Genomic DNA, 23,131 nt, shown 5'->3' on the forward strand with positions numbered 1-23,131 from the left:
GGGCACATTCGATCAAGCTCCTTAAAATGCAAGAGCCCTATTGTGTTGGTTCACAAAGATGGAACATGGGAAATATATATTGAATATAGAGACGTGAACAAAATTAGAGTCAAAAACCAATATCCCATCACCTAAATTGATGATTTGCTTCATCAAAGACACTGAGTTTCACAACAAGATTGATCTTAAGTCAAGCTATCACCATTAAACAAAATTATAGTTAAGAACCAATTTCCCATCTGCTCTTAATTGATGATCTGCTTGATTAACTCAAAGACACCAAGTATCACAACAAGAACGATCTTAAGTCAAGTTATCACCGTGCGTTAATCAAACCAACTAATGTGTAGAAGACAAAATTCAAGTGAAATGAAGGTTTCATCAAGTAGTTTGTTGTGCTTTTTGAAATGACTAAAGTGCCAATGATGTTTATTAGTATGATGAACAATATTCTACAACCGTTCATCCATTCTTTTGTAGTCGTATACGTAGACAATGTTCTCATCTTCAACAAAACCAAGAAAGAGCATCTAAAGCACATTCAACAAGTATTATGCACCCTGCAACAGAACCAGTTATAAGTCAATGTAGAAAAGTGCTCATTGAAAATCCAAAGAATTCAATATCTAGAGTACATTATGGATGAGCAAGCACATATGGATCGTACCAAGATCCAAGTCATCTACCATTAGTCAATCCCAAAGACATTGTTATCCACACAATCATGGGCCTCCATAATTTATGCAAACGCAAGAAAGGTTGCATTACCACCCCCATCATAAGCAATCCACATACTTTAAACCCCCCCCCCCCCCGAATATCAAGTACAATAAGGGAAGCACCAATCCAATTGCACACTACCTCAACTATCATCAAGTTGTGGCATTGACCCCAATCCTAAATTCTTGTGGATATGAGATTGCAAAGTGGCCCCAATTATATGACATAGATTTTGACTATAGTGCAACATACAAGACACCATTTGTAGGTAAACAAGTTTCATAAAATCCCCTCTATGTTGGACTCCTATGTCATATATAAGACCCTTTTGGCTAGCATAAGAAGGCGTGTTGGGGGGCACACTATAGGGTAGTGTCGAGGAATTTCGACATAGCGACGATAGTCGTATCACTTTAGAAGTACTTTTATTGGAAAATGTTTTGACAAGATGTCAACAAATATATGAAATCATGCACTACTTGTTCCATGACCAATCTTGTGATCGAGAAGCGTGATTTATAGACTCCTTTTCCCAATGCCTTGGGAATAAGTGTCCATGGATTTTATCCCAGGCTTCCATTATGTTGATTTTTCCCTAGTACTTTAGAATCATATCTATGTCAAAAACATGAGCACAAACACTTTGAAATACCCACAACTTCAAGCACCATGCACAGCGGAAAATGTACAGGAGTGAACCAATAAAGCACACAGATTTGCAAACCCAAAACTTGTTTATATTACAACTTTAATACAACGAACATAGGGCTCTCATACCAAGGATCATGGCCCTTACAATTAGCCCTAATAGAAGGACAAACTTGACTTGTTTAAGAAGCGTTAACACCAACCCTTTCAGTCCACTTGACTTGAACACCTGGCAAGTCCTATGCCACCTATACACACAAAGAATATTGTTGCTCCAATACCTCTGTCTCAACTGCTCACAAGGTCCTTTGTTGCCCCAAATTCACTTGCAGACATCAGCACAACAAACTGCCTTCACACAATGACAATGCTCCTCCAAGGTCATTGTTCATAGGCTCAAATAAGTCTTCCTCCACACAGTGGTTTGCCACTTCAAATGCATTGTACTTAGGATTCAAATATTCTTACAACACACAGTCCCTTTGCTTGCTCCAAGGTGATTGTTCATAACCTTCAACAAGGTCTACTCACAGTAATTTGTCTTCCACAAAATTCACTGCACATTAGGCCTTCAAAAACTCTGTCCATACACAACTTCGAGGACAAACCTACACAAATTATCTTAGCAACCATTTACTCCATCAAACAGCCCTCTCACACTATCATAAGTCCTTCTCCTCTACCCTTATAGTTCGCAACCCTTATTCCTAATCAAAGGCAAGCTTCGGCCTCTCTAAGGACAGCCCATACCACAGAACCACCAGCGCAGCTTCCTGAGGCCTAGCAACCCTCACACAATCACAAAAGTAGAGTTCTGTAGGGTTTCATCCCTCTTCCTCGTACACAGAACCTGAGCGAATACAAACAAAACTTTAGGACATATATTTGGGTGGATAACAACTTGGACAGAGCCCTAACTAGGGCACAAGATACCTCCCACAAACATGGCACTTATCCTGTACAAACTCGACCCTTCTTCACAATAAAAGAATGAAACATGCTCCTGCAATTTCCTGAGGTAACTCGCTCTCTTGGGTAGATGATGATATAAGAATGAGTTGCAATGTTGTGCCAAATGAGCTCAATCTTACCTCTACCTCAGTGTTCTTAGTGGGGTCACTTTCCCACCAAGGGTCATGTCTTTAACCCAAGCTGACCTGAACCTACATGCTCAAACACACTAATCATAAGAAATAAAATTCTTCTCATTAAATTAACTTACACCTTCTTCGTTGTAGCCTTAGGTTCTCTTTAGCCCATCAAAGGTGCCCCTCATGCATCTGATAGAATAAACAATAATTTTCTCTTGGGTCTTTAGCCCACAACTTTGGGTCCAAAGCCACCACTTGGGTACATTGCCCACAAAAAAACTTAGTACCCCACGGGTTGTGGGAGTACCTCCCAAGCTACACATCTCAACACTTTACGAAGCATGGCTATGATTACAATTTCGTGATGCTTGATCAATTTTCTAAGATGGCAATTTTGTCACCCTGCATGAAGATTTTCATAGAAAAAGCCAGTATTAAGGTCTTCCTCATGCAAGTTTGGATTCACTTTGGATTGCCAAAGACCGTTGTTCAATATAGGAATGACATATTTGTAAGCATCTTTTGATCCAACTTTTGATCCATGATGGACATCATGATCAAAGTAACCAAATCCACTGCCTTTCTTCCCCAATCTATTTGACAAACAAAGGTAGACAACATGATGATTGCATTGATACTTAAAATGCATAACTCCAAGCATCCACATACATAGGATGAAAGCCTTCCTTATGCTCAGCATAGCTTCAATAGCACTCTTTACAATTCTAATGCAGCAGTCCTTTTGAGGTATCTAGGGTTCCATCCACTTGCACTAATTGATGTAACCTTGACTTTTGCATTAGCACGAGAAGAGTCCTCCCATGCTCAAAATGACGTAGAAAAAGCAACAAAAATTGTTACGCACATCAAACACATCTAGCAACATATTCATAATATTTTGCAAAAGCAAATGACCAATATAAGCAGTGACACAACCATTGAGTAACACACAAGTTTCAAGTTGGTGGCAAGGTATGGTTACCCTTGCAAAAAGAAAGACCTACAGGCCCACACAACAAGCTCAAAACACCCTAATATGGACCTACAATACAACCAACGCCATGGTTGAAGATACTTCCAAATTGAATCTTCCACCCTATATTTCATGTGGAGTATCATCCATACTTTCCACCTTTGTTGGATAGCTTAAAGGCAACAAAGAGCTGAAACACTATCAAGCACAAGCTTGGCTACATTAAGCAAGCTACAATGTACTAAATCACAGACACCAAAATGATAAGCACTTGGAAGCAAGACATACAACTTTAACGAATTGCCAACATATCACAACTTCTTCACCAGGTCTAGTGATCAACTATTAAAATTGGCAACTAGGGCAAAATTCCACCTTGAGTCAGTTCATTTGATGGAGATGATGATTGCATTAAATTCCTCTTTTCGAGAGGACCAAAATCAACTCATAGATCATCAAATTTGAATAAGGAGAAATGTGCTTTTGAAATTATAAAACATTCATGGGTAACTCATCAAGACCGGCCTAGGGTTAACTAACCAGGTTAAACCCGTCTCCATCTCCTATAAAAGGAAGTGCCCTCCAATCTCATTTGTTATCCAAGAGCATTTATCTCATATGAAATTTGACTCTGAGATAGCCGAGCTTGAGAAGAGGACAACAAATTTGTTTGGGTCTATTATGTGGGTAATTTTGTGTCTCCATTAGGGTCGAATTGCAGCCAAGGAGATGTCGCACTTAAGAGGGAGTTTGTATGATGTATGGGCTCATTATGATCAAGTTTCTATCTCTCCTACAACAGGTTGTAGCCCTAGCTGTGTGCACCAAGCAAACCATAAGCCTTGACATCCTTGGACAGAGAGCCGCAAGTCTGGCAGGAGGCTTTGACCTCTTGGATGAGAAACTGTGACATTCATTTTGTGGCTCAGTCTAGCCGCAAATTAGGACAGAGATGTTTGGAGAGAGGTTGTTGCTCAGAAAGAGGTGTGGGAGGTTTGCCAACAACCCTAACCAGTGATCATTCTTGCACCAGCTTTTGAGGATGCTCGTATGTGTATAAATCAGCTCGGATAAGGAAGGCCGCAGTCAAGAGAGGGATCCAAGAGCTATGAAAAGAGGCTATAACAGTTTGTTATCAAACCCTCACTAGAACATCAGATCGCAGAAGCTCCACCATCAGTATTTGCCCTTTACAGAACTGCCTTTTGAAAAGCAATGTATCTAAGGACAGTAACTAGGGATCTTCTCATTGGCAAGTCATTTTGACTTTTATATATTGTATTCTCCCTCTGCTGAACATTTGATATTGATAATAAGAAGAATTGATCAAGGGTTTTCCCCATCTTGGGGTTTTTCTCTGGCTTGAGCCATATCATTGTGTCCTCTTATCTTGACTTGTCTTCTGCATTTGTTGTATATGTTCTTTCTTCAGTTACTGTCAATATGATAATAATTCTTGAGTTTGCTAATGGCTTAATGAATGGGCTTATATGGAATATTGAAGTAGCTGACCTAAGCAAAGAACATGTTATCTCAAAATTTACCATCAAACAACAACCAAATCCAATAGAAGTTTCCCCGCCAAGTATAGGAACTCTACATGATGGAGCCCATTGCTTCCCGAGGTGGAAAGACTAATTCAAATGGTCATCCAAGGCTATCTCATAATAGCTCTAATACTAGCAATTTTCAAGTCATGATTTTTCAACATAGTTTCAAGGCTTTAGCATGCATTTTTTAAGGTAGTTATGCCCTCATCTTGCTAATGTTCTTTTGACTTAGCTAAAGAACACCCATAACAGAGCACAAAATGAAAAGTTGTGATCTTAACAATTTCTTCTTTTTCTTGGATAACTCAATGCTCCCACTTAGCCTTAATCATGTTAAAGTTAAGTTCTTGCATTTTAGGGGGATTTTTTGGTTTGTTTGGCGTTATTATAAAATGTAATTTCAACCTCTTGTTATGGCCCTCCTTGCAAATGAGTGTGACCATCATATCTCTTCTCACAGATGAGCTACTATCATTATAACCATTTGGTGTTCCTATCGAAGTCACATGACACAATGACACAGGACATGGAGGAAACGAAAATACGAGTATCCAACATGTAACATGGCACCCCCTAGAACAAGACACGGAGGATAGCTTCTATATTACATATTAAAAACATATAATACATATTAAATAATATAACGAATTAATGAATTACACATGAAAAATGAAATATAGACAAAGATTCAATTTAGAAAATAAAACATTTACATGATGATGATACAAATACAATCATACAACTAATGCATATAACCAAAATAGCACTTGGCAATACATCTATGAACCAAAAATACATCAACAAAGAGGCTCCTAATGGCTTGTAGAGTCCAAAACAAATCATGCTACAACAAATAACTAGTGTTGCATATCATCAAAATCATTGCCTATATCGAGATCATCATCATCAATATCACACTCTAAGCATTGAAATAAGATAATAAAAAGCTTAACATGTCAAATTGGGATTTTATTTTAGTAACGAATACATTTTTACCAGGGTCATGATAAAGCATTTCCACCAACATCAAGGTATATAGAGGGCTTGTTACTCTTGGTTAAATCCTAGGTCCATGCCCTCATATATGACAGAATCGAATGGAAACATTGTAATCCCCCAAATCTTGAAACCCTGAAAACTGTAAAGTCAGATGGTTTCTGAGTTGGATCTGAAATTCTACTGTCTCCATACAGATTGTTTTTGAGTTGGATCTAAAATTCTACTATCTCCATATGAAATCCAATGAGGTTGGAACCAATGTAAGTCAGAGGATTTTGAGTGGGATCTAAAATTCTACTTTCTCCATATGTTAATTTTAGGTAGGTTCTATGCTAGAGCAATTTCTTTCAATTTTCACAATTAGCTCAATATCTTTTCCAGATTAGCAATCACATCAACATTAAAGTAAACTGCAGATAGAACATAAATATAAATCGTAGAAGACAAGCCAAGACAAGAGCACACAAGATGTGGCGCTAGCCACAAGCCAAGACAAGAGCACACAAGATGTGGCGCTAGCCAGGGACAAACCCCAATGTGGGGAAACCCTTGATCAATTCTTCTTATATGTTCTTCAATAGTTCAGCACAGAGAGGGAGAGAGAGATAGTACATTTACAACAGAAGTCAACACTTTGACTTATCTTAAATAAGAGCAGATCATCTATAAGTAGATGATACATGAGGTAGCTGAACTCAGTTGAAGACGTGCTGCTTCAACTGATTCTCCCAGGTGACTCCATCACCCATCATAGTGTTGCACCTTGTCATCATGTTGCACCTCACTATGCTGCATCATGTTGCACCCATCATCACTATGTTGGACCTCATTACAATGGTGCATGGATCATATTGTTGCACCAGGATTGCTTGTTGTCCTATGCAAGCACCATGTCCTTATTGTCCCATCGTTTAACATTGTTGTGCCATGTCATAGCTTGTCCCAAGTACCAAGCTCCAACAAGCCCCATGTCCTGTTGAACCACTTACCATGTTGTTGTCCCTTGCAACACCATGTTGTTGTCCCACTGTTTAGCATTGCTACAACTATCCCAATGTGCTTTTGCTGCCACATGTCATCGGTGCTATTATGTTGCCGATGCATCTTGTTGTACTATCAAATTAGTATGCATTCAAACTTCATGGGTCACTTTGTTGTCGTTGTTGTCCCGTTGTGCCATCATTGCACTATGCCATTGCTGTTGTCCCACTGTCATTGCTATTCCATGTTCGCCATACTGTTGTCATACTATTCCATGTATTCTGGGCAGCCTTTATCATCAACAATCCTCACACTTTGGCATGCTACTCCAACTCTATTTGTTAGTGCATATTGCAGTAACCTTAATGTTATCCAATCTGCCCCAAACAAACCTAGAAAGACTGTGGCTTGCTGAAGGTGAACTCCTTCCTTGCCAAGTTGCTGCCATAGGGTATATGACAGCTCTTAACAACTCAACGCAAGCCCAGTTGTGGTGTTATGGCCTGAGGCCTAGCACAACAGCAATTGGCTTTTAGTTATGCTCAACACAACAACGTTTCACCCTTAACACTTCAACCTTCTAACCATAGTTTGGATATCCTTCAATGAGCCCTAGAACGGTCCTTAAACTGCCTTGGTGTTAGCTGTGTCTAAGGGCTGCATTATACCTTCTATTCTCTACGGCTAGGTCATGTTTTACTCTAGCTATGGTTCCTCCAAAAGTTGCGGTTATAACCCTTCTTGTAAGACTTCATTTAGGGCAGCGTTAACCCTTCTTTGATTGCAGATACGTGCATGGCTTGGACAACAGTTTCACCTCCTAGTCTAGACTGCGGTTAGGGCATCATACTTATATTTAGGACAGCGTATATCCTCTTCTTGACTGCAGCTAGGTTACCCTTGAGACAGCGTGGAGGATTAGGGCAACTCTTCATGACTGCGTCCTTGAGGTTAGGACAGCATATATCTTCTTCTTGACTGCGGCTAGGGCAAATTGTAACCCTCCTTTCCTCCTGCGTCTTAGGGCTACTTCCTCCTAGATTTCTCTCACACTAAAACCCATAACAAGTGGAGAGAAATCAAGAGTGAAGTTTGTGAGAAATGACTCTCAAGTCATCTCCTTTTATACTAAATCATTGAGCATATGTGTGGGTTATTTAGTTGCTGGCCGACCTTGATGAATTGTCCCATAACACTAATAAATTCATATCTCCATGAATATTTATCGGAATCGGATGATCTTTAGATCAATCCTACACCTCTCAATGAGAGGGATCCAAGAAAAATACCAGCTGCCATTAATAAGATGACCCATGTGGAGTTTGGCCCTAGTTGCCAATTTTAACACTCCCTCTCAACTAGGGAGAACTCCATCCGTTGATTCATATGTCCGACTGTACTATCTCTGCCATCAATGCCATGCACTGCTCTGCTCTGCTAAACCATGAAGAAGAAGAATTGATCGAGAATGTCTCATACCATTCTCTACTGACCCGGAGTCAGTTTCATCTTACTGACCCAAAGTCAATTTTATTGATCCCAGAACAATATCACAAGAGATTGTCTCAAATCACTCATACTTATCCCAAATCAGTTTCATTGATCCCAGATCAATGGAGGTCATCCTAACTTAGGGAGTACGGTAGATACAACAATGCGTCCATCGATAGTACTACTATGGTCCCTAACCCCATTTCCCTGCTCATTGATCAAATGAGAGGTACTTCCCATGAGTCCCAGATTGCATGGGTAGGATGCCTTGACAAGAGAACTAATCATCCTATCTACAGGAGAACGAATCATCCTGTACCACAGTTGCCACGGGAGAACTAATCATCCCGGCCCACAGGAGAACTAATCATCTTGTTTCACAGCTACCACGGGAGAACTAATCATCCCGATCAACAGGAGAACTAATCATCTTGTTCCACAGTCGCCACAGGGTATCACAGGGGAAGGTTGAACCTGTCACCCTGTACATAGTGCACCACCAGGGGAGGGTGAGTCGCCCTGTGGTCGTATGTCACTCCAGTAAGTACCCCAAGCCCCCCAGAGCTCCCAGAGCTCAATGCATGCAACATGCAGGACCCTTTTACAAAGGTCTCTCAACGACTCCAAGTCGTTCGGGAAAATCACAGATTTGATCTTTCCCCGGGGCTTTGACAAAGTGTATGTGACCTGTACATCAGTCTCAATGCGATGGAGCCTCCTCGCTCATCGACTTACCATATCCTAGATAAGGTAGTATCTGATGTCTATCTGCTGGAGCAATCATCGAATACGAGATTCCTCAATAATCAAATCCCCCCTAGTTGTCACAAAGAATCACAGTGGTATTCATCATGTGTACAAATAGCTCACTGATGAGCTTCCACAACCAGGCAACTTCACACGAGATCATACTCGTAGCTATGTATTCGGTCTCGGCGATGCTTATAGAAACCGACTTCTGCTTCTTGCTCATCCATGATATCGAAGTAGAACCCAAAGAGAACCAGCACTGAGAAGTGCTCTAGTGATCCTCCACATTGATTGCCTAGTCAACATAATCATGTAGCTTCATTTTTTTTGGCAGTGTATCTCAATCCATGAGAGATTGTGCCCTGAAGATATCTTAGAAGATTCTTGGCACCAATCTAACGAGGCTCAACCAAATATGAGCTCACCATGCTAACTACAAAACATATATCCAGACGGAAGTTCACCAAGAACATCAATGCAAATGAGTTTGTGAAACTTAGAGGCATTTCCCAAATCTGGTCCAACATCACCACCATATAACTTTTGAAAGTTAAGATCCTCGAGGTAGTCACGGGCTTGCAGTTTACCATTCCACATTCGGAATCCAACTCCCTCTTACTTCTGCAAGTGAGAGGGTTTGCATCTGTCAAAAATAGGTCGTTCTCAAAAGGTGCCGGTATGAGAGGTCCAACATCCACAACCTTCAAACAGTGGTTTGGATTGGCTTCATTCTTCAGCTTCATTTGACAGCTATCAATCCTCTCATATCAAACCCGAGGTGATTTGCTTCAAGCCATAGAGGGCTTTCTTCCACCTGTACACATGAGATTCCCAATCATGAATCTCAAACCTTCTCGGGTTGTTCCAAACCTATGGACCTGCTACATGAGGGGAATGGTCCCCTTGTAAGATTTTCATTCCGTACATCCCAGACATGTACCTTCCTGCTCCTTTTGAATTCAGGCATCCCTATCATCATCTGACTCACAGACCTCCAGTGTTATGTATCAATTGACATGGTCCCCAATGGACTTCCTGCAACTTGATACAAATTGCCAACCCTGAACCCATGAGTAAAAGCATTTTTGAAAATTATATTTTCAAACACGTACCTTCCCATCGATGAATGCCACCCTGCAACCTTTGACTTCCATTGCCGAAATGGACACCAAGTTCTTCTTGCGATCAGGTACATAAAACAGATTCTATAAATGAATCGAGTTACCCTCATTCAATTGAGGGATAACACCCTCTCCGGGATAGGTGGCGTCGGCTCCAAGTATAATCCCACGAATATTTTGATCTCTACCAAATTAGAGAGAGAGCACCCTTCTATCCGATGGAGTGCCTTGAAGCACTACAATCAATAAGCCAGATTGCCAAAGAATCTAAAGGAGAGGGCCAAAACAAGATAAAACTTCTTATCTTATTAGAAACAACATTTGATTCTTCATACCTGGGGTTCCTTGCTTTCTTGAAGGGTCAGCCATTACCTTGATGACATGCATTGGCATTCCTCTGATCATTGAAGATATACCTAGAATGATTGTTATCATCATCAAGTGATGTGTCCCTGTCGTTCGGACACTCCTTTGCATAATGGCCAAACTGGTTATATGCCTTTCCTTCCACCCTGAGATCCGATCTTCCCTATGAAGTGATCTTTAGGTAGGCCATATTTCGCTGCGCCATTCTGATAATATTCTCTGCTTCGATTTCACCCTCGGTGAATTTGAAGAGGGATGAGGAACCCATTGATCATTTTGTCATTTCTTAACTGTCTTCGGTGATTGCTCTTTCACTCTTGCTTGGGCTTTGTCTTCACCTTAGCTCCAATACCATGTTAATTTTAGGTATGTTCTATGCTAGAGCAATTTATTTCAATTTTCACAGTTAGCTCAATATCTTTTCCAGATTAGCAATCACATCAGCATTAAAGTAAACTGCAGATAGAACATAAATATAAATCGCAGAAGACAAGCCAAGACAAGAGCACACAAGATGTGGCGCTATCCAGGGACAAACTCCAATGTGGGGAAACCCTTGATCAATTCTTCTTATATGTTCTTCAATAGTTCAGCACAGAGAGAGAGAGAGATAGTACATTTACAACAGAAGTCAACACTTTGACTTATCTTAAATAAGAGCATAGATCATCTCTAAGTAGATGATACATGAGGTAGCTGAACTCAGTTGAAGACATGCTGCTTCAACTGATTCTCCCAGGTGACTCCATCACCCATCATAGTGCTGCACCTTGTCATCATACGGCACCTCACTGTGCTGCACCCATCATCACTACGCTGGACCTATTACCGTGCTGCACCCATCATCACTACGCTGGACCTCATTACCGTGCTGCATGCATCATACTGCTGCACCATGATTGCTTGCTGTCCTATGCAAGCACCATGTCCTTGTTGTCCCATCGTTTAACATTGCTGTGCCATGTCATAGCTTGCTGTCCCAAGTACCAAGCTCCAACAAGCACCATGTCCTGCTGTACCACTTACCATGCTGCTGTCCCTTGCAGCACCATGCTGCTGTCCCACTGTTTAGCATTGCTACAACTGTCCCAATGTGCTTTTGCTGCCACATGTCATCGGTGCTATTATGTTGCCCATGCATCTTGTTGTACGATCACATTAGTATGCATTAAAACTTCATGGGTCACCTTGTTGTTGCTGCTGTCCCGTTGTGCCATCATTGCACTATGCCATTGCTGCTGTCCCACTGTCATTGCTATTCCATGTTTGCCATACTGCTGTCATACTATTCCATGTATTCTGGGCAGCCTTTATCATCAACAGTCCTCACACTTTGGCATGCTGCTTCAACTCTGTTTGTTAGTGCATATTGCAGTAACCTTAATGTTATCCAATCTGCCCCAAACAAACCTAGAAAGACCGTGGCTTACTGAGGGTGAACTCCTTCCTTGCTACGTCGCTGCCATAGGGTATATGACAGCCCAACGCAAGCCCAGCTGTGGTGCTATGGCCTGAGGCCTAGCACAACAGCAATTGGCTTTTGGTTATGCTCAACACAACAACGTTTACCCCTTAACACTTCAACCTTCTAACCATAGTTCGAATATCCTTCAATGAGCCCTAGAACGGCCCTTAAACTGCCTTGCTGTTAGCTGTGTCTAAGCGCTGCATTATACCTTCTATTCTTTGCGGCTAGGGCATGTTTTACTCCAGCTATGATTCCTCCAAAAGCTGCGGTTATAACCATTCTTGTAAGACTTCGTTTAGGGCAGCGTTAGCCCTTCTTTGATTGCGGATACGTGCATGGCTTGGACACCAGTTTCACCTCCTAGTCTAGACTGCGGTTAGGGCATCATACTTATATTTAGGACAGCATATATCCTCTTCTTGACTGCAGCTAGGTTACCCTTGAGACAGGGTGGAGGATTAGGGCATCTCTTCATGACTACGTCCTCTAGGTTAGGACAGCGTATATCTTCTTCTTGACTGCAGCTAGGGCTGTGCTATGGTTGCGGCCAGGGCAGATTGCAACCCTCCTTTCCTCCTACGTCTTAGGGCTACTTCCTCCTAGATTTCTCTCACACTAAAACCCAAAACAAGTGGAGAGAAATCAAGAGTGAAGTGTGTGAGAAATGACTCTCAAGTCATCTCCTTCTATACTAAAACGTTGAGCAAATGTGTGGGTTATTTGGTTGCTGGCCGACGTTGACAAATTGTCCCATAACACTAATAAATTCATATCTCTATGAATACTTATCGGAATCGGATGATCTTTAGATCAATCCTACACCTCTCGATGAGAGGGATCCAGGAAAAATACCAACTGTCATTAATAAGATGACCCACATGGAGTTTGGCCCTAGTTGCCAAGTTTAACACCATATGAAATCCAATGAGGTTGGAACCACTCTCAAACATCCTAAAATAATAATGGTAATGTTAAAAATTTAAGTAAAAGGATCACTTATACTTTAAAGTTTAAGAATTTAATATTACAATTAATTACATAGCATTAGTAAGGCCTAGACAAATCCACTTCCAAACACTTTGAAGTTGGGAAGTGACACCAATAGGGCTTGTGTACGCCATGAGTGAAATTCATCCTACGAACAAGACATGAGTCAAACTCGTGTCACACACGTGTTTGACACGTGAAATATGTGACAAAGGGGGTAAGGATGCGTCATGTTACTTACTTAGATTCCTATGGATATTGCCCTATTTTTTTATTTGATTCATTAATACAAATTAATTTTCATTATAATACTCTTAAAACTATGTTTCTATTATCTCGACGTTATCGTGTTGTCATTTTGTTCTCAATCCAAGCTAGATCAATGTGCCATTTGCCACTTAGTATTTCACCCAATGTTATGCAAGCTCACCATGTTGACTCATGGTTAGGGACCTTAGCAGACTCATCCCCTTGAGAATTGCACAAACAGTACGACAATCGTCTCCAAAGCCACACAAGTCTACCAATAAGGTCCCAAAAGATCAACCAACACAATAATATCTCAAAAGCTTCATGATTAAACCACTATACCTTATAATGTTTTGTTACTCACAATTCATTATCCACATATGCACATGTCACCCACACAAAACATCCTGCAAAGGAAGACGAAATGTTTGTGCAAGAATGCATATTCATCTCACGACCAATCAAGTATTATGTTAATAGGATGAACACTAACTACATGTACACCCCATTGGAAAACCATTATGCTAAATGCTATTGCAATAGTTTCTTCTATTTATACATTGCAATATTATTTACACATTGCAATATATTGAATTTGAATGAGATTATGTAATAACCTATAGCATATATCTAATAATATTTTAGATTAGGTCATCCACTCGTATTTTCAGCAATATAAGTTGTTGCCCAAGCATTCTCATCCACTAGCCCTTACTCATCTAAGTTCTTTTCAATTTCTTCCATAGATATCATATCATATTTTTATCTAAGAACATGACAATACACGAATGTAGATCCATCTTAACTCCAAATCTATCAAGCACAAAGGGGAATCAATCTCAAGCTGTAATTTTTTTTTGTTATCATTGTACTCACTCAATTCCATACAATTTATTTTTCACATATATGCACCCACACAAAACATCCCACAAACGAGGAGGGAGTGGCTGTGCAAGAATCCAAATTCACCTCACTACCAATCAAGCATTATGTTGATAGGGTAACCACTACCTCCACAGACACCCCACTGGAATAAGAAAGACCATTATGCTAAATGTTATTGCAATAAGTTCTTTTGTGTATTCTTTGCAATATTATTGACTTTTAATGAGATTATGTAATAACCTATAGCAAATATGTAATGATATTTTAGACTATGTCATCCACTTGTATTTTCAGCAGTATAAGATGTTGCCCACACCTTATCCCTATCCCTTCTCATCTAAGTTCTTTTCAATTTCTTCTATAGATCTTATATTGTATTTTCTCCAAAGACTGGACAATATACCAATGTAGATCCATCATAACCCCCAATCTATCAAGCACCAAGAGGGATCAATCTCAAGTTGTAAATTTTTTGGTTATTGTGTACTCGAAATCAATTCCAGAGAACTCATAACTCGCAACCTATGCAGATATTGATGTGTAAAAATGTACTTTTGATTAATGTTAACACATTTATATATGTATCCTGTTTCTCTCTCTATATATAGCAGTTTTTATATTAGGTGTACAAATCAAATCTCTCTTTCATTATATATATATATATATAGAGAGAGAGAGAGAGAGGGATTTTTATTTCCGTTTGTATCTATATTTGGTCAACATATAGTATTCCTATTATTTGTTTGTTATAAGTAATATACTTTTTTGGAAGCCGGCATATGATGATGTAAGCCCTACCCATGTGACAACATCTCTACCACACTAGGCTTTAAATGTACCTCTCTACTCTCAGTACAATAAATTAACCCTTTGAGAAGTTTTCTCTTACTCTACTGTAAGAGTGATCTTTGCCTTGAAAATACAGAAAAGCAGGAGCATAGTAATTCTCCTTGATGAACTGGCAAAAGAACAAACATACAAAATCTTACTATGCCTAGAATCAAGTATGCAATACCAAAAAGGTAAATAACATGATGCAGAGAAGTAATATATGCTTTGATTATAATTTTAAAGGAAAAAGCAACAGTAATTTATCCGTTAACCTTTCCAACAATTATCCTAGAATGGTAACAAATAAAGACGACAATATTACTTACCATTATTGCAGCCTGACGTTCGCGCGCTAATGCCTTTTTCTTTTCTCCATCAGAGGGTTGAGATGGCATCTCTGGATTTCCTCCACCCCTTACACTAAGGTAATTACCACTACGCATCGATAAATGATGTAGAATACTCGGGGCAAGCTTTTCAATTTCATGCATGCAACCCTGGTGAAGTTCCACAAACTTCTCCAACAGATTACGGATCAAAACCACAATGTTGCAATGATTGGACTCTGCATCTATGCCTCGATCACTTCCATTTTCATACTTCTTCATCAACAGAACTAGTAATGAAAGCAAACTTTGATGATCAGATACATCTGGTCTATCAATGTCACCAACATAAACCACTTCATTAGCATAAGCCAAAAGTGGGGGTGGTTGCTGTTGATCATTAGATAATGTAATATCCATCAACATAGTTTCACTCTGCTCTGACTGTGTGCACATTTTATTTCTATGCATTGAGATTTCAGAATCATTTTTTATGTCAGTTGATTTTCTTGCATTTGAAGAGCAGATATCAAGTCCTAGAGCAAGCAAGTGTAATGCTGTAAATAGCACTCCATCTGGAGCACGCGACTCTGAAGAGCTTGTTGAAAAAACAGCATAGAAAACTACTGCACGGATAATTTGAAGAACTACTTTTGATGTAGCTATCTGATAAATATTGTCAAGTGGATAGAATGGCTTCCTCCAGCGAGGCAACTGCACAACCATAGCTGATGCCTTGCAAAAGCGAGAGTATCGCTCCTCAGCTACCTGCAAATCCCTTGAGCTCCAACGTGGATGGTAAAGGTCAAGTTCGTGCCAGTATTCATTCCGCAAAGAATATTTACCCTGCAATTTAACCAATACAAGCACTTTCAAACATGATAGCAATCTGAATCTTGGATATTATCAGCCATTTGAGCTTGGTAAATTTGCCTAACCAGAAAAACAATACGACATGCAAACAGATGGTCCCTGCTTCAATGTTCCTTGACCATTTTCAACAAACAGCATAGATCCTATCTCCACAAAAGGCCTCTCTGATAAGTGTGATTTGTAATGAAATGGCATAGATAGGACAAACAGTTGTAAAATCAAATGATACTGATCCATTTGTTTTAAAGAAAATATTTTCCACACAAAGCACATTGCAGGGTTCACAAGTATTAGGTTACTTCCACTTCCAAATTATCAATGCACTTGGAACAAAATAAAAGGTTTCAAGCACAGATTTAAGGGCCCCGGTTGCTCAAAAAAATGGTAACTCTTAAAGTGTGGGACAAAAATGCAACCCTACAACACCAACAAGCTGCAATCAGGTTAGCACAACTTACGTGCACAAAATGCATTTATCCTGTAACAGATTCTACCACTGGTTAAATTACTTGCTGGTATTTCTGGTGGCCAAAATGTCAACATTTTTCAACTTGTCATTGTGCAATAGTTTTAAAATTTAAAGGTATATATAGCTCGGCAAAGCATCCACACAATTTGATAATCATTTGTTTAGATGTACACCCAATCCAACAACAACACTGATAGATGACCTTATCAATATCAAAGAAGCAGAGAGTTGGGCAACTGAAAAGGCAATCACAAGTAAAAATTACAGTTACAGAAGACATCAATGCAGTAAAGCTTCTAACGTGCTACTGCAAGGTCAAGGAAATGATGAAGAACATATGACAGATGAAGGAAATTGAAAGCGTAACACTGGAGCTCAAATTCATTCATCTATCAAGGAGGTCATACATTTAATGTAGAAGCAAGCAAGCAGGCAAAAGTTGTTCAGATGGAATTTGGAAGAAAACATGAACAAAAGTGAGGAGAAAAAAAAGTTGGATATTCATATGAGTAATTTGTGTCTAATGACATAGTTATTCATGTTTCCAATCAGGACAAATTTCACATTCCTTTACAAATACACACATGCCAGAGAGGAAAAGAAGTCAGGTTTTAGTTTTTAACTTTTCACATAGTTGTAAAGAAATTAACCTGCCAACAGCAACCAATTGCACTAGATGGCAGTCAAATAATGAAGGTTTCTTCGAGGAAGAATGTTCTAGAAAGGACTGTGTACTCCTTGAACATATAAAATGAAACCATAGACCGGATAGGAAAAATGCAGCTGCTATAGATAGGAAGAATACACCTAATATATATTGTAATATTAATTAAACGATAGTCCAGGCTATAGTGAAGAATGAATAAAAATACAGAATAGAAGAGATAATCATATTAAAGATAACAAACACAATTTTGATTCTCAGACATGGCAAAGCAACCTTCACACAAAACAAACAATGGTCCTTGACTCCTGCAAAGGGAAGATCTACATCTTTGAACATTATAAAAGAAATTACAGGCATACCACATCCCATACTACCTTTGAATAAGCTAGTCCAAGATTCTACTGAAAAGGAATGTTCAGGACTACAAAACCCACAATTTTCTTCCTTGGAGGATGCCAAAAGGAGATGGTCAAATGAGGTTGTTGCCAAGTTGCTATTCATTCACCCAACCACAAACTGTTTAATGAACTTTGTCACAAGAATGTCCGAAAAGTCTTCTTACTTCAAGGATAAGATACTACCTTATGACACACGAATGGAATATATTCATCCAAGCATTGTTTTCTGGGCATTGAATATTTGATAATTTATACAAACCTGTTGCATGCCAGATGGATGAGAATATATCGCTATAGTATCCAATGTGTTTTGAAGGTCTTTATGGTCTGAGAGGCGAGGAGGTAACGCTTTAATTAGCTGACTGCGAGTAGCATCCCCAACCGATAACTTGCGAATCAGTTCCTTCTTTAATTTTTCTCTTGGAGACAATCCACAAAATCCACGCTCGGACACTATGCGAATAATCAGGGCTAGCATTTCCTGTGCCAATGTTGGCTCATATCTGCACACAAATATTGAACATTAATTTCTGGACAAACACCCAGACCAACTACATGAATAAAACGTTCTCAATATTGCAATATTAAGAAACCCTTTTAGGTATGACTGCAGGAAAACAAATAAAAATAAAACAGGCGTTTTATGGAGACCTACACCCTTCATATCCCTAGTAACAGTCTAGGACTTTATAACTATTTTGTATCTCAAACAAGCAAAGAACAATATGGCTGTATTATAGCCTGGAGACCCTGCCAAAGAATATCCAGTAAAGAATGTTCTCAGTAATAATTCCATTTAATCAAGGTGTCAAAGATTGCCAGCATAAGGTAAAGAAGCATGTTTCAGTCAATGTGTGATGATCACAACAAACTCGGAGTTCTCTCCTTAACCCCAAAGCCGAACCATCTACGTTATCTAGATTCTAAACGTAAAAACAATTTTCTTCCCTGATTTCTCTCATAGAATTAGAATTGGAGTAAAAAGAAAACATAAAATCCAAAAGCACCCTGAATCAAGAAACTCGAATAACTGAAGCCTACAGGGTTAGCTCAACTGTGAATCAACTCTTTTCAAAATTCAAATATAACCATACTATGAATGGAAGACACCCTGCTGAAATTTAAAGAACAGTTTTCCTTACGATGGCTACAACCATTTGACACTATATGCAGGAGACTCAAAGTCACTGCAATACACTGAAATGCTACATTACCAGAAACGAGAAACATCGAATGAAACAAGAATCACCTTTTAGAACAAGAAATGGAGATTCTCAGGTTTCGCATTGAGAAAAGTTGATACTGTTTTTTCAATATATGTGCAAGATTAACTAAAAAATAATATTAGGCATCATACAAAATAACTGATTGGTTCGACACCCATGCATATATGAAATCAACTTATTTAAATATTAATAGAATAGAACTTCCATCAGAGATGGATCAGAAACACATCCAGGAATCAGCAAGTCCCATGGCCAGGGTGTCCCCTGAGCAATGTCGGCTTTCTTTTAAGGTTGACTGCCCTGGACACCTTAGCCCTGAATGAGGCAATGCCCTACTTTGGATTTTACTGTTTGTCAACAGTATTAACGTCCACTCGTGTTAATCCACCATTGTCAATTTTTATGCAATGTCCTATTGCCCTAGCTTGGGATGCATACATCAAATGCACCATTGGCTCTGCAATTTTTTACGCACTCAAGATCTTCACAGGTTGAGGCATCCACATATTGAGTCCTCCCCATGGCCCTGAACCAATGGCCTGTATGCTTAGTAAGGTTTCAACTCCTCCGCCATAAAAAGGCGGTTTTGCTTTGTTTGTGAAGCAACAATATTTTTGAATCCCTCTACTACTCGCTCAAAATCTCTTGGTGCACCCCAGATTTATATCCCCAATCCATGTTCACTCATATAACCTCCCTTTATGTGTTCCTAGGCAAGCCCTTCTCCCCCGACTCTCCCCCTTCCCCTGGCACGTGCTCTTGTCGTCTTTTCTCCTTCATCAACATAAAACATACAATCATAGTCATGAGCAATGGAAAGTAGCTTTTGAGGTGGGCTTCCAAGCTGAGTTCCTCAAACATGGTATCCACCCCCTTGATTCTCACATAGTTGTTTTGTTTAATCATGTTGTTTGCTTTGGTTTGTCTCAATTTTGGTCTCAATACATCATCTACCCAATCCTCAAATTGAGGGCCAGCTGAGATCTGAATCACAACAAGACCACCCAAGCTATATGTTATTGTACTCATGGTTTTCAGACGAGCTTAAGAGAAGGAAGCTTAGGTGAAAGGACACGCAAGTCTCTACCCAAATTACCAAACTACTATCCAAATTTTCACATGAAAATCCATTGTTGAGGAGGCTACTCATTGCTCTTCCAAAGTCTTTTATTGCTTTGTGTACTTTCAAAAACATGATCCTAAGAGAGGCCTTGCTTTAAAGGCTCCAAGGCATTGGCACTTTGAAGTAACTCTCAGTTGCCATCATGAGACTCTACAGTCAATTCTCAGTCACCTTCAAACAAACAACGATGTTTTAGATTTCATCTAACATACTATGAGGGTTAAGAAAGGATACCTTCTCCCACCACCTCTTTTTGCAATCTCTAAATTGATGTGTTGAAGTCTTTTCCCCAAGGGCATATTCAAGACAATGATGATTGAATTCAACACCACGTGTTGATATCTATGCTTCTTTTTTTCATGATTTGATCCTCATCCTCCTCACCTGAGGGCCTACAAAGGCAAAACGATGCTCTATGCAATTTCAATGACCTTCAACAATAGACAATTGACTCAAGTAAAACCAAGCTTGTGATCTTCAATGCGTCGAAGCATGCGCTATCTCATTATTGTTTCTACTTCCATTGAAAAAAGATTGAGGTCATCACAACCTACACATATTTTGGGACACAATTCACGGGACCTCGTTTCAACATGCAACGTGCCCTCGAGTCTTGACTCGCCAAGGGATTCTTGAAGCTTATAGTAGCTTTAAAAGGTCTTTAGCATAGGGTTGGTGTCTTAGCATGTGGAAGATGATTTATTGCCTCTTTAAGTGCTTGCTTGGTGGAGTAAGTGATTTATGTCTTCTTTCCTAAGTCTAACTTAGTAAAAGTACAATAATTAAAGTCAATTAACTATTATGGACTATTAGGTCATTTTCTAAGATAAATAATTTCAATTATTTAAGTGACTTAGAAATGATCTCAACCATTGATCTCTTTGATCTTCTAGAAGGGAGATTAGGGTTAGGGATGGGCCTAATGAAGATTATAAAAAGAAGCCTAAGGAAAAGGTGACGATAGAAGAGAGGAGACAGAACAAGAGAAAGTGATTTTCTCTAGTGAGAGTGCCTCAGTAGACTAATGCGCAGAGGAGGAAGAGTACATGAGAATTCAAGGGTGTATCCAAGACATCGAATTGCTAGAGATTGTAGGGTCAAGTTGTTGAAGAGAGAGGGAGGTCAATTTAATTAGAGAAGCCAATTTGCCAGGGCCAAATTTCCTAAGGCGTAGTGGCAGCTTGAAGGGAATGTGCAACGTCGATTTGCTAGCAAATTGCTATGCCGAAATTCTGCAAGCCAAGTTCCTTCAAAGGTCAATTTCCAAGAGGTGAAATTCCTTGGGCTGAATTCATCCTACGAGCGTCGAGTTACAGGTTCCAGTAAATGTATTTTTGTTGTAATTCTCTATGGGTCAAAAAACCTAATTTTCCATATTAATGAATGACGAAGAATTGTTGTGCATATTTTAGAATTAATGGGAATAAATAATTGTCATGAGAAAACAAATATGGGCTGGTATTCGAAGATTTAATAGGGACATGGCTCCTTCACCTTTCTTGAGAGCTACTACTTACATAACCATTTCTAGGATATCTCAACCAAGATGCTCCTCTTGGACCAAAAACATTAGGTCCAAGATCCTCTTTGAATCTGAGTTATGTCACATGGTTCTTGTTCATGTTTGAGTTTAGCAATAATGAAGTTTGGATAAAATTCAAATTTCCGGTTGAGATTTGAAATAAATCACCATTAAATTTATCTATATATTTATTTTTCCAAAATACAAAAAATATTATTCCAAATTCCAAAGTCTGAATTTCTTTGTTGCTTTGTGGCCTTTCAAAAACACAAACCTGGGAGAGGCCTTGCTTTAAAGGTTCCACGCCATTGGCACTTTGAAGACACTCTCGATTGCCATCATGAGACTCTATAGTCAATTTAGAGTCACCTTCAAACAACCAACAATGTTCTACAATGTTTTAGATTTCATCTAAAATACCAAGAGGGTTAAGAAAAGATACCTTCTCTCACCACCACATTTTGGGATCTCTACATTGATGTGTTAAAGTCTTTTCTCCATAGTCAAGATTATAACAATCGTCTTCAACACCACATGTTGATATCTATGCTTCTTTCAACTAATGATTTTATCCTCATCCTCAATAAGGACCTTCAAAGGCAGATCGACGCTTTCTCCAATTTCTATGACCTTTGATGATAGAAAATTAACTTGGGTAAAACCAAGCTTGTGGTCTTCAATGCATCAAAGCATGCTCCATCTCATCATTGTTTCTACTTCCAAGAAAAATAGATTGAGGTCACCAAAGCTTACACATACTTTGGGATACAATTCAGAGGACCTCATTTCCACATGTGGCATGCCCTCCAGTCTCAACTCACCAAGGGATATGGCTCATTTACCATTCTTGAGAGATAGTGCTTCCATAACCATTCCTAGGTTATCTCAGACAAGATGTTCCTCTTGGACACAAACATCAAGTCCAATATCCTTTTTGTATCTGAGCTATGTTGCATGGTTCATGTTCATGTTTGAATTCAAATTCAGTAAGAATTCAAATTTTCCATTGAGATTTGAATTAAATCGCTATTAAATTTGCCTAAATATTTGTTTTTTCCAAAATATTAAAAAAAAATGAATTAGCATGCCCATTTTAAACATTAAACATATTTGAGAATGAAGATATTCATAGTTATTCGTAACTTTGGAGGATTTTCTACAAAATAGTCATATATATAGCTTTCTTTCAAAATATTATTTTTAAAGTAGCATACCTTCATGAAACATTAACATATAATTTATTATTATTGATGGAAAACATTACTACTTATTTTGTGCTAGTCACAACAAGTAGATCAAATATGGGGGATGGCATGCCTAACATTTCTTATTCATCAACCTATTCTTGCCACAGTTACCAAATTCACCATTCCTAGCCTTGTACATGGATCGGAATCATACAAGAAATGGGGAATCA

At 39.1% G+C, this 23,131-nt stretch overlaps 1 protein-coding gene across 2 annotated transcripts in view; it reads right to left on the minus strand.

Annotated features, from left to right (window-relative positions):
* The window catches only part of PRT6 (proteolysis 6), a 221,844-nt gene that overhangs the window by 171,357 nt on the left and 27,356 nt on the right, over positions 1-23,131 (minus strand). For both annotated transcript variants that reach the window (XM_089438457.1, XM_089438458.1), the window contains 2 exons: positions 18,103-18,346; positions 15,437-16,282 (listed from right to left, as the gene is read on the minus strand). In XM_089438457.1, coding sequence (XP_089294583.1) covers positions 15,437-16,282; positions 18,103-18,346 — 1,090 coding nt within the window. The remainder of the gene's footprint in view (positions 1-15,436; positions 16,283-18,102; positions 18,347-23,131) is intronic.

This window comes from Pinus tabuliformis, chromosome 9, assembly GCF_031772625.1.
Source record: "Pinus tabuliformis cultivar Carrire ecotype Pingquan chromosome 9, CPIR1, whole genome shotgun sequence".
NCBI classification, from domain to species: Eukaryota; Viridiplantae; Streptophyta; class Pinopsida; order Pinales; family Pinaceae; genus Pinus; species Pinus tabuliformis.